The sequence below is a fragment of the Sturnus vulgaris genome, chromosome 14 (genome assembly GCF_052056855.1).
Source record: "Sturnus vulgaris isolate bStuVul1 chromosome 14, bStuVul1.hap1, whole genome shotgun sequence".
In the NCBI taxonomy this organism is placed as follows: Eukaryota; Metazoa; Chordata; class Aves; order Passeriformes; family Sturnidae; genus Sturnus; species Sturnus vulgaris.
Window position 1 is genome coordinate 16,465,472 of NC_142256.1, and position 13,114 is coordinate 16,478,585.

At 46.4% G+C, this 13,114-nt stretch overlaps 1 protein-coding gene across 7 annotated transcripts in view; it reads left to right on the forward strand.

Moving 5' to 3' along the window:
* GAB3 (GRB2 associated binding protein 3) overlaps positions 1–13,114 on the forward strand; it is an 84,910-nt gene that overhangs the window by 46,604 nt on the left and 25,192 nt on the right. For 4 of the 7 annotated variants that reach the window (XR_015806790.1, XM_088173265.1, XM_014886543.2 and 1 more), the window contains exons 3-7: positions 5,448–5,658; positions 6,076–6,545; positions 9,070–9,125; positions 10,232–10,487; positions 11,624–11,705. Coding sequence is in view for 6 of the 7 variants with exons in the window: in XM_088173265.1 (XP_088029391.1) it covers positions 5,448–5,658; positions 6,076–6,545; positions 9,070–9,125; positions 10,232–10,487; positions 11,624–11,705 (1,075 nt within the window). In the remaining variant the exon portion in view is untranslated. Of the gene's footprint in view, positions 1–2,897; positions 3,054–5,447; positions 5,659–6,075; positions 6,546–9,069; positions 9,126–10,231; positions 10,488–11,623; positions 11,706–13,114 lie in introns of those variants that run through there. The other 3 variants (XM_088173266.1, XM_088173268.1, XM_088173269.1) reach the window with 2 other exon arrangements.

Here is a 13,114-nt window from a genome sequence, read left to right on the forward strand (position 1 = left end):
TTAATAAGAGAAATTAAAGAAAAGGCAGAGGATAAGAGAGAGTCCTGCCAGTGAAGCATAAAGGCAGCTCTTTTGCCAGGCCCTACACCTGTATATACTCCATAGAGTGAATTTCTTGAAAATCTGCCAAGAATTAACCACTCCAAGATGGATGTAGCTAGTAATTAAAGTGGGGACCTGTACCATCATTAACTTACCTTTTAAATTATAATGGCAATCTGTCTTTCCCTTGACAATTCCAAGTGGCAGATACAGCAGCAATTTGAGAGTTTCAGAGGAAGTGAGTCAGAATGAAGCCTTTCAATGTGATAAAAAGGCAGTGCAAGAGTAGAAAAGGGGGGCGAATGGAGGGGCATGAGCCCCAGGGCAGTACTGTGTTTGGGAGTATGGTAGTGTGGCCACACAGTTTATCCTTCCATGGTCTTTGTGCTGCTGGTGTCTGCAAGTGCTGCATGGCCGCACCATTACCAAGAAACTTGATAGGAAACAAAAGGCCATGGGAAAGGTTTTATTTTAATCTATCATGGTTCCTGGCATTACTTAGCTGCCTTTTGAGTAGTGTCTTCTGAGGGAAATGGGAGTGGCGAGAACACTGCAGTGATCCTGTTACCAATGTGATGTCTGTTCTTTTCCCATTCACTTCAGAAACTACCATGAAAACTTGCTGACAGATTGTGTCAGTACAAGCTGCCCATGAATACAAATTTCAAAGTCGGGCTGGTAGGGATTGGAGTCTACTGCCCTTTGGAGCTTGGATGGCATTAGGGCTATTCAGCAACCACCTTCCTGCTGTTCTGCCTTTGTTGACACTGAGTAGTTGCTCTTGGGTTGTTATTTCTGGTGCAGGATTATTTTAGATATAGTTTTACCAATTACTCTGAAATTAAGGTAAACTATTCTATGCAAAAGAGAAAAATAATTTTCATCTCTCAAACATGTAGGCAGCCTTCTCCTGGCACTGTGTGAGGATGTTCACAGGGGATGTGATCTGTGGCATTTATATCTGATGCATTTATACTGGGAAATGCCTTCTCTGTTTTGCTGGTGCAGGGCACTATTGCTTTTAAGACTTGCATATGGACAATACTTAGAGTATTGCACGTTGGGGTTTCTCTCCCAGCAAAGATCGCCTGTGTGGGCAGTGATGGATGAGAAATGACAGCTCTTGCAGCAGCAGTTGGGAAAGCTGACACTCCAGCTTTCCAAGGTGGATATTACCACCCAAGAAGTTCAGCAGTGCTGATCACTTGCCTTGGTTCAGTACCAAGTCTGGCACCTGAACTTGTAGCACTCATCAAGGGTGGTGTGAGCTAATCCTCCAGACATGCACTTACTGTGTCTCTAATGCCAAATAGCTCCTAAGAGCTTCCATTTATCCTGCAGCTCCTGCCAATGAGCTCAGGTCTGGGGTGTGTCCAGGTCAGGCTGCCAAGCACATCCAGATCCTCTGATTTAAAACTGCATAGCTCCAGAAGTTGCACATCACATTTCAAACTGTTGCTAATTGCTTCAGCTTTTCAGGATCTCCTAAATTCTCCAAGGGCCTGTAGGTTTAAACAAATTACCCTTAAAAACTAACATTTGAAGAGAAAAGCCCTATTAAATGCCACATACTTTTTAAACTTGAATGCTACTGTTTTAAAAAAATACTAGTCCTTGCTATGAATCATATCACTCTTAATCTGTGCATCACTGAAAATTTGCTGTGACTGATGCCAAAGACAATCTGCTGCTTTCTCTGCTTAGTGCCAAAAGTGTAGCCACAGGTTTATGCAGTGACTTAGCTTTAAGCACTGTCCTGTGGTTCCCAGTTAGTCCCTTCCAGCAGCAAAGAAGCTGGATGGACATCCAGGTCCCCACACCAGAGGTGCTGGCAGCCAGATGAGGAGCAAAGTTATGAAAGCCATGGCTCCTGTGAGCACAGCTCTGTAGCCAACAAGAAAGAGGACAGCTGAGAGGCAGAGATGACATGGCAGCTCCAGGCAGATGTCAGGAAGCACCTGGGAGGGCGGCTGCCAGGAAGGATTTGCCAGCAGCACTCAGACACTGCTGCCACGAGAAAGTGACGCTGGCTGTGCTGGAAATGACAGGGGAGCTGGCACCTTTGGGGACTCAGCTGGAGGAGAGAGGAAGAGGCCTTGTTCCTGGTTTTCCTAACCTATCTAAGCAAAATCCTGCTTCCATCTTTGGTGAAATCTCCCAATAGAGCCATCGTTCCCCAGCCCCATGGGACTCACAGACCTACAGGGGATTGAGAGGATGCTTGGCTCAAGTGTCTGGAGCAGGGGAGGGGATGAAATGGCTGTGGGACATCAGGGACACAGTTTATCCCATGTGCAAATTGAAGCCGTGACTAATCGACACAGTCCAATGTAACAGCTTTTCACTGGAGAAACTAGTGGGAAGGTTATTTAACCAGTTTCATTAGGAAGCCTTACTGTCATTATTTCTACCTCCTTGGTATGTCAATGCACCTTCAGGGGTGGTTGATGTGAGAAGAACACCCCTATTCCACCATGTCCCTGCGCTGCTGTTGTACCATAACAATTCTTGGGGAGGGGGCTGGCGTCTGTAGCAGAAGGGGAAAACCCTTTGTTTCTCCAAGCAATGGCCCTTAATTGATGGGAGAAGTCACTGTGGAAGATGCTGTGCAGCCTCTGTGGTGACTTTCTCCATAATTGCAGGGCAGAAATGTTTTGTGTTAGTACCCACCAAAGGAGTTATTTTGGCAACTCAAGCCTTCTGCTGTCTCTCTGGCAAAGGGGAGGCAGGCACCAAACCTATTCTTTGCCTTCTCACTGTTGAAAGTAGCCATGCATAATTTATTCCGCCCAGCTGCTGTTGTGGTAAATTTAATGCACGTGATTTTGTTACCAGCAGAGCTGGCAGGGACAGGAACAGTCTGTGAGGAGCTGGCTGCAGGTCCCTGAGCCCCTGAAGGTCAGAAAAGGGCAAGTCTGCACTGTCCCCATCCCTCCCTCCTGCTCACAGCCGTTGCCATGTGGTCTGCAGCACATAGCCTTTCCTGATGGGATAATCCATGGCTAAACCCTGTGAGTACCAGATGGAGTTCAGGCCTGTTTGTTCTCTGTGTTAATAACCCAGAATGTCATTAATTTCTTTCTTATATATTGTGGCAGTTTTAGTTGTTGGTTTGTTGGAGTTTTTTTTTTATGTAGTCAGATGGTGAAGTGTTTTTCTGAGATCCCTAGGGAGTTAGCCCAGTATATATTTGATCATTGTCAACTTGCAAGACAGCTCTTAGAGTCCAAGATTTAAAAGCAGAATTACTGTCTGATGATGAACATGATGAACAAAAGTTACTTTTCAGATGGGAAGGCTGCAGCCCTCAGCTCTACTTTGTAAATGTGACACCCTGTAAAAGCCTTTCCTTCCAGATGATCACTGATAAAACCCTGCTGCTATAAGCACCAGTTCAAAATTAAAGCAAATCCTTTGCTTACATTTGAATTTAAGCATGTTCTTATATGCTTTGCTGGTCTGAGGTCAACCACAGCCAAGATCTCTGAAGCCAACTGGAGGAAGCAGCAGGGAGTCAATACTGGTAGATGGGAAGGAAAGAGGCAGCTCCCTCCCAGGTTGAAAGGGATGAGATAAAGGATAGTGAGGGGAGGGGAAGATCAGCTGTTTTATTATTCTGCTGCTATCAGAAAGATGAGGGCTGAAGCCTGCTCTGGCTGACATGGGACCCTGGATCACGAGAATCATAGACTATCCTCAGTTGGAAGGGACCTGCAAGGATCATCAAGCCGAACTCCTGGCCCTGTACAGGGTGGCCCCAAGAATTGCACCATGTGCCTGAAAGTTTGTGTTTAGTGATGTTGCTGTCTATCCACTCAAGTTTCGGCAGCCCTTTTCATCCCTCCTGGTCTGTTTGTACATATACACAGCACCTCCCAGGGTTGAGAGGTGACTACAACAACCTGATACAGTGCCAAGCCTTGTGGCTCTGTTGAGGTTGGACTAGACTGGACCTGCTGGAGGGTCTCAGGACCTCATCACACAGTGCAGGATCTGGGCCACAGGATGCATGCAGAGGTCAGGGGCTGGTTTCCAGCACTTCCGTCAAGTTCTGGATATCAGCATTAGAGAAATCTGCCATTCTGCTGCACTTTGAAGACCTGTTAATTCTCAGTGTGGGTTTATCAGCAGTTGCTGGTTTCTTGAGTTTGTTTTTGCTGTGGGGTTTTTCATTTTGGAGAAGAGTTTTGCAACTTTGATTCAGGCAGTGTCTGAGCCAGAGAGATGGGCATCCACTGCTAAGTCTTGCAGGTGTCAGGGACCCAGTGAGCACTGCCCCATCCGCACACAGATCTGGTGAAGGAACTGCCATGCAGCAACCTGAAATTTCATTAGAAAAATCATATTCCCTGACTGAGGACTTGTGCTCTTGGTGCCACTGTTTGAGCTTGCTGCCAGGAGCAGATGTTTTTGGAGAGCTGTTCTGTAAAGACATCCTTCCCACTCCACAGCTACCCATTGTGGGAGATCTGGCTAGCACTTGATTTTTTTGAGTTGAAATGCCCCAGAAGCTTTGTTTTGCTTGACTCTGTGTGGCTCATCCATCACTCCTTCTTCTCTTCTGTCCTAGCTCTCTAGCAGGGAGAGAGGTTGGGAGAGGAATAGAACCAGACTTGTCTGCTGCCTGGCAGTGCTCAGGCCAGATGGGTCTGAGTGTCTCAGCCACACGCTGCTACTGAAGGGTGGCCTTGTGGTGTGAGCAGGCAGCCAACTCTGGGGCAGCCCCACTGCCTGCAGTCCAGATCCCCTCCTGTCCCACTGCCATCCCACTCTGGGTTGGGGACATTGAAGTGTTATGCCCAGAGAAGGTGTCACTGAGCTCAGGCTCCCCATGCCTTGTGGCCTCCAGAAAAGTAGTGTCACTTTTCTCAGCAGAAAGCCTCCAGCTGGGCAGTAACAGCCACAGCACTGCTCTTGTGGTTTTGTCCAGCCTCGAGAGGCATAAAAAGCTTGCAGACAAGTTCAGAGCTTGTCTGGCTACTCCACAAGCTGGAAAGCTGTTTTGCCTACTGAGATCTAGAAAGTGGCAAGAAATCAATTCCTTTCCTTGTCGCCATTAATTTGACGTTTTGGAGATGAATAATTAATTATTTGCATTAGATACTAAAAAAAAAACCAGCTCTTTCTTCAGCAGAGTCTGTTCTTCATTGCTGGCTGCAGGAGGGATGCCTCTGCCCTGCAGGAGAGGGGGACCGCAGAGCAAGGGGTCTGCACTTCCTGTAGCCTGGAAGACTTTGACAGCCTGGGCAGGAGGAGCAAAATCAGGCTCCTCTCTACCCAGAACCAGTGTTTGCCTTGATTCACTGCTGCTCTGGTGTAAGACATCCCTGGTGCAAAAGCAAGGTGGTGACAGCCAGGACAGTCAGGGGGTGAGAGCCGTTCCTCAGCCGTGCCATCCATTGCAGGTTCTGTGGAGAGCCTGTCTCACACGACCTCATCCCCTCAGCCCTCACCGGCTGCCTCCACCCACGCCTCCCACATCGCTGACCCTTCCTTCTCAGTCAACCACACTGCTGATGCTGCCACAGAGGAGACCCCCAGCGAGTCCGAGTCAGTCTTCCTCCCTGACTACCTCTTCCTATCCAACTGTGAGTCGGGCAAGCTCAACCACAACAGGTGAGTCTCGGGTCTGCCAGATGTGTCAGGCTGGAGCTCCGCTCTGCCTGTCCAGGCATGAAACTGGGGCACATAGTTCCAGGGAGCCCTGCCACTCAGTGCTGGCTCCCAAACACAACCGGGGATCACCAGCCAAATCCAATTTACAGGGTGCTTTTCATAGCACAGATCAGTGGTTGAGCATCATATGTTGGTCCTGTCCCATTCCAAAGTGGGTGGCTGAGGATCTGACACACAGCCTCCCTTCAGACACCTGCTGTTGCTTAAGGTGCTCCACAAAGTTCCCCAACCTTTGGTCCAGCTCAGAGGGAAGGGACAGATCTTGTCCCAAACTGTGTGGTTGGGGTTTTTTGTTTTCTATGTTCTTACAGCCAGGAGAAAAGGAAAGCGCAGGTCCTGACCTCTGTCTCCTTGCAGGTGTGACAGCTGGTCAAATTCAGACAGATCTCTGGAGCAAACATCATCAGATGAGGTTTTTGTTGACTCATTGCAATCCCAGCCCTCCTTGTACCTTGTACAGCCAACCAGTGCTGGCACTGTGCACCAGGTTGGAGCCCCAGTGGCAAATCCCAGCATTGTCTCCAGGAACATAGACATTGGTAGGCCATCCAGTGACTTTTCCTCCTCTTCTCCACTGCTGGGGACACCGCTAACACCAACGTTTCAGATTGACAAGAGCCAAAACTCACTGCCCTATGGTGTAACGCAGCTGGATGTGCTGTCCAACACTCCCCCACCACGGCCGCCCAAGCCAACCCACTTTTCAGACAGGAGAGGAGATGACATGGCCCTCCAGAATGGGCATGCAGGGATCTACCAGGCTCAGGTTGCTCTGGTTCCCAGAAGGATCTCCTTGTCCAGCTTGGACAACGTGAGGAACTGGAAAGGTGAGTGCATTTCCAAGAGCCAGGAAAGCAGCACCAATGGGAGGGGTGGAGCTGCCCACACATACAGAGCGGTTTTGACTTCCTGTTGTGCTTCTCTATCCTCCCCTCTGAAATCTTACACTACCCAGTGTAACACAAAATGCTGCTTTCAAATGAATTAGCAAACAGGATTCAGGCCTGCCCCTTTGGTTCAGCTCCTGCTGTGTAGAAGCCTCTCAGTATGTGTACAGATGGGCAGCAATTTGACTCTGATTCTTCCAGGGTGCCTTATGCCTTGTTAATTTCCCCCCTCCCTCTTCGGAAGAGAAGGCCGTAGAAAAACCAAAATGAGAAGTCAGTCATCGAATTGGGCAATGCCAAACTCTTTATACAGGTCAAAGTGTGGACTTGCATGTGGGAATTGCCTCTGGAGCTGTGGTGCTTTGCTACACCTAGTCTGTTGTATGAGAGCAGTGTGTTTTTCACAGCTTAAAGACCAGGAAGTCAGAGAGACACTGACTTCCCACAGGGGATGGGATGTAATCCTGGTTGAACCAGGGGCTCTGCATGTCCTTGAACAAATTCCACTCTGTCCTTGCACTTCTGTCAGGGAAGTCTGAAAACCTGCTGCTGCAGAGCAAGGCAAGGCTGCAAAGCAAATTCTACTCTGAGCTGAGCTGGCTTTTCCACTTGCTCCTGAAACACCATCATCACAAATAAGAGCAACAGTCAAAACCCAGAACATCATGGTGTCAAAAAGCAGCATATGCAGTATGAGAAACCTGTATTACATGGAGCCACAGAGCAGAGGGAGGCAGCTGGAAAAACTGGCTGGAAATCATCAAGTATATTGTAGTGATGTGAAAACCTTCATTTTTTATGAAGAAAAAAGTGTAGGTTTTTAAGGGTAAGCATCCTTTCGACTCTTACAGTTTGAATGACCAGACCGTGTGTGGTGCTGTTAGATCTTGCTCTTAAAGCAGAAGCTAAAGCAAGGAGATCTCTGCTCAGACTATTTATCAGTGTACAGACAGTGTACAGAAGGTTTTTGGAGAAACACCCATCAGTGGAATTGGCATTCTTAATTATCAGCTACATTTGATTGTTCCCTGAGAGGTGCTGCTCTTGCTTCTGCACATGTGTGGCTTCAATGCAGCAGGTTTATGATCCTCCAACCCAATTTACACCAAAATGTCTCTAAGATGATTAAGTGGCCAAATGTCATGTTGTGCTGCAGGGTTGTGTCTGCCTGATGGGGGCAGCAATGAATTAATAAGTGTTGCTACTTTTTCCTACCCTAAGTGTAGCTGAAACCATTTGAAGGGTTAAACTCTGAATTAAAATGTGTTTAACAGGAAAGATCAGAAAAATAAACAGGGAGAAAGCAGCAGTTCCTCACCAGCTTCCCCAGCGACTGCATTCAAGTTATAGACTTAATGTTTTGCCCTTGCTAACCTGCAAAAGGTGCACAGATGTAATTAGCCCAGGGCAAAAGCAGCATGAGCTGGTGGAAGTGCCATGAAGGAAGATGAGCTGTAAGATACCTCTATCCTGGCATCTGCCACAGCCTCATGCCTCAATGTCTTTTTGCCATAAGAAATAAATGTAGCTATCCCAGGACAGTGACTGTGTCTATCCAAATATGTATCTGCACTAACAGAATTGCTTTGCTGTTGTTTAGCCATTTTTGCTGATACCTCCAAAAATGCCCCCAATTGCAGTACTGACATCTCCACCATAAGAGTGGGAAATAGATAAACATGGCTGCAGGGATTTAAGGCATTCCCACAGAAAAGCCATTTTTTGCACAGAAAATCCCCTTTTAGAAAAGGATGGTGGTTGTAAGCATCTCTCACAGCTGATCTTCTATGTGCTGAATGCTGGATTCTAGCCATTTTTGGGTTTTCCTTGGAAAATAAAATTGACTTATACCAAGACAAAGGCCCACCAGCACAAGGAGACATGGAGACTTGTGATTGTCTCCAGCTGTTCATGCTCCATCCCCTTGAGCCACTTGCACCACATCAGCCCTTCTGGATGACAAAGCAAAGAATTTTTCTCCTACCATTAAGTTCTCCCATGCACCACCTTCTGTACAATGACGAGTACTTTGCTGGCATCTTAAAAGGCTTCTAAATAAATTTCCAAGAAATAATATTATCTATAATCGCCCCTTTTCATGTAATTTCTGCAGTTTGACAGATAGGCAAACAGAGAACAACTAGAGAAGGAGCTGCATTTAAATTCTTGCTTGCTTGCTCCCACAACAGTCTTTTTTCCCCAATTGCTAGTGTTACAGGAAGCAAAAGTTACAGCTGCATTATACGTGAACAGGTCCCTTGGTTTTATCATACTTAAAATAGATGTAATTGCTCTTGAAGTGCTGCTGAGTTAGATCTGGTATTATGTGTCATTGTATTTCCTCATTTAGGAGTTACAGAATCATTATAAAACCCTATTTTAGAGCTATATGTTTTACTCCAGAATTATCTCTGTAAGGTTGCACTGCCTTATCCCATTTTTAATCACTTTTTTTCCCTTGCAGCAGACATGGAAGGCAGTTCCCTAAGAAGTCGAGACAAGAGGCTTAGCTTGAATTTGGTAAGTACTCTGTTTGCACAAATTTAAAATATTGGCACATAAACTTCAGAGTGAATCATTTTACACCCTGATATTCTCCTCTGTTCAGCAGAAGAATTTTAGAAATTGAAAAATTGCCTGGCTTTGGACAACTTCTGTGCTGGCTGCTTTGTGGCCTCAGGCAGCCTTTGAGAGAAGAGGGAGGTTGAGGTCTCAATACTGAGCACCCTGTTTTTAAAGAAGATGAAGCTGAGTCTGTTATGAAAAAGGTTATCAGCAGTCTCGAGAATTAAACTGTTGACCAAGAGCTCAGCCAGAGCAAATGGCTTATTCCCTGGAAAAAGGGTCTGAAGAAGCCTATCACTTCGTGGTCCTGAGGGATATCTCTTCTTTAGGACATTGTAAAATGTCTGCTCTCAAAGTGTCTGTGATTGAAGGCTCTATCAGTCCACAGCTTCCTGCCTCAGCCTTTGACAGACACGGTTCTAAGCAACACTATCTCACACCACATAGGCAGTCTTCTGCCTGGTACTGAATGTTATCTTCTGTGGGACAGCCTTTGGTGGTGGTGGGCAAGTTATATTTTTCTCCTTTTTGAAAGCTTCCAAGGATTGTAATTGTTCCCTCTCATCACTCAGCTGGCACTAACCTGCATGAAGTGATTTTTCTAATACTAATTCTCAGCGATCAGAACTGAGTTGTAGATCTGTGTCAGCTTTCTCAGCTTCCACATTTGCCAAAGTCTAGCTCATCAGGTGTTCTCCTTTCAGACTTTTTTGTATTCAGGATCCTCCCACATTTTATAGGTGAGAATTACTGCTGTGAGAGGCAAGTACAGCATCACCGAAGCTGGAGGATTTAACCAATAAAGTCACCAATCAGTTTGGTTCTAGTTTCCACCAGTGACTTGCGAATCTCAGAGTGGACTGCTCCAGAGCTGGAGTGTTCATCTGAACTTATGTGTTTTGTCGCTCTGTCTTGTGCCTCTCTGAAAGGCCCCATCAGAACAATCCTGGCCTGGACTCAGTCCAGGTGTGTTCCCACCTCACAGCAGCTCCCAGCTGGGAGGCGGCTGGCTGTGCATTAATTGAGCTGTTTCCCTTTCTGCTTCTCCTTTGCTTGTGCAGCCATGCAGATTCTCGCCGCTGTACTCGACGGCTGCGGACAGCACAGAGGACAGCTACGTGCCCATGCGCCCCAGCACCTCTCCCTCTGTGCCTGGCTCCGACTGTTCTCCTGATGGCTACATCCCCATGAGCCCTGGCTCGGCCACCTTCACCTTCCCTGTCATCAGCACTGAAAAGCTCACCAGCCCGTTGCCTGAACTTCCCTCCGACGTGGAGCCCCCCCCAGTGAACCGAGACCTCAAGCCTCGTAGGAAGTGTGAGCCCAGACCTAAAGTGCAAAGCCTGGGGGTTCTAATGGTGGGGACATGGGTCACCTCCTTTGATAGTGTCCTTGGCATGTCTTAAAGCAATTCCTCTTCTGGAGGATGGGTTGATAAGCTGTTTGAGTGACTTACAGCACTGTAACCTAGGCTGTGCTTGTAGGGTGGTTGGTGAGTGGAGGAAGAGCTTCCATGGCTGCTTTTGCAGTCAAAGCCCAGGTGGCTCCATAAGCACAATGCCTGGCTTTTCCACCGTGACTGCAAACAGCCAAAGGGACATAGCCTGGGAGAGACAGCTGACTGAGTCTTGCCACTCTGAAGTACACATACTCCTGTCTTACCAGGTTTCTGGCCGGCCAGAAATGGGACATCCAAACTCAAGTACTCAAACTTGATGTGTTGGCTGTCGGTTAAACCTCTGTTGGGTAGGCATTGCTGTCTTAGCTTAATTAGGAATTTTCTGCAGATGCTTTTTCTGATGGTAGTTTTCCACTCCTGGTTTTCATGGCATGTCCAAAATCTGGGTTGCACTTCTAGAGAATATACTGGGGACAAAATTCAACTTTGAAGTGGAGAAATTGCCTAAACCTAGCCTAAAATAAAGCCCTTAAGGTTGCAGAGCCACAGGATTACTCAGAAATTGGTTCAGGCAGTGCTACTGTAAAGTGGGGACAGACATTTAGACCATTGCCATGAAGAAAAACAAACTTATATCCTTTCTTGAAGGGTTTTGAGAATGGTGGACACATGTACATGGAGTGGTAAGAGGAATGATCCTGATCTCCATGTACAGGACCTTTTTGTTTAGAACAGAATCCAAAACCTGTTATAACCTGTAGGCTGAACCAACCTCTCCAAGGCAGCATATACAGAGCATATTTGGGGCAAGCTTATATTTATCTTGTGTGACTTTTGGTCTCTTTATGCCCACTATGTTTATTCTGTTATTTTAGAGTGACTGGGGGACTTTGCTTTCCAGTACTGACCGAAGAGGTCATTTGTTACTGATTTCTGTCTTAGTTATGTTCTGTGAAATACTCTGTTAGTTTCTTTCTGTTAATACAAAACTGCATTTTTCTAAACAGTCTATACTTTTCATTGAAAACATAGTTCCTTTTGTATTTACTTACAGCACGACCACCTCCTCTGGACTTGAGGAACCTCTCCACAATCCGGGAGCATGCTGCCGTGACCAGGATGTGGACTGTGCCTTAGTAAGTCAACAAGAAACTGCCATTCTAATCTTCTGAGCATTAGCATGAAATAGAGTTAAAAATAACTTATCCCATTCCACAAGAAAGATTCCTGGCAAGTCCACAAACAAAAGTTCCCCAAGGTTCCTTTCAGTATCTGCCAGGCTTTTGCTGTCTCTAAAAAGCAGGGCTCCCTTTCACAATGGGCAGCTCCAGAGAATTTAGTGTTATAATTTAAAGGTTCCTTTTAAACAGCCTGGAGCTGGCCTGCACTCTGGTGTGGCTGCTATGATGGCTAAAAGCTTGGCATGCCTAAACTATGATAGAGACAGTTTTGCTCCTGGAAATTAATATAGCAAAGGAGAACCAGATCTGATAAAGAAGTGCCTGAACTGTAGACTGGGTGTAGAATTCTGCACTGCCACACAGCAATCCAGACTTGAACTTTTGGCATGGCCTTTTGTTGCTAGAAATTAGTTGTTGGTAAAATAAATGCTTTTGATCCCAAAGTCCAGGTAGTATGAACAGATGACACTGTTGGGCTCCAAGGGCAGCAGAAGACTCATCTTCAGGGAGCTTTTGTGCAGGGGAAGACTTCAGCTTGCTGGCTGGGGGAGTCTTGGCACAAAGAAAGAAAAAGCTGCTGTGCTGAAGAATGCATGCAAAAGCTAGAAATTTCCATCAGCCTCCTCTGCACATCCCAGGCACTCCAGAAAATGCAGAGTTTTGCTGGTATGAGTGCCAGACAGGGCATTTCCACTCCCCCATTTCAGGTTATCATGTGAAGGGCAAAAGAAACACAAGATGAGCAGTTTCCTAGTTGCAGAGCCCTCTCTCACATCCAGTCCAAGGCTGGTTAAGTCCCTTGACACTGCCGTTTAGGGAATACCCTGCCTCCCAAGCATCCCTGCCAGAGCACTGAGGTTAATCAGTGCTGACACAGTGCAGAGTCCTGAAGGATAACAAGCTTAGGGTGAATTTGCATGTTTTACACTAACAAAAATAAAAAAGAATTTATGCCTAAAACTAATACAGCAAAAGGAATTATGCTCTTCATGCTGTACAGAGAGGACATCTGACTTCCTATTAACCAAGCCAATTGTGCTTGCCTGTGGTAATTTATTCACCATGCACCTCTGAGAGTTGTGTTCATGGGAGAGATTTCCTTGTGCAAGGGCTGAGACAGAGCTATTTCCACAGCATGGGTGGCAGGCGTTGACACTGTGTGCAACTGTTTGCATGTACCTCCAGCAGCTGATTAATTCATATCAGTCTCCAAAATGTGGATACCTGCACAGCCAAGTAACTGTCCCAGTTATTACCCAAATGAATGATAGTTCTATGCCCCTTGATAGAGAATTGCTTCAACGTTTTACACTTTCTGCCATACCAGATAGCAAACTTTCATAAATCCCAGAGAAAAGAATCAA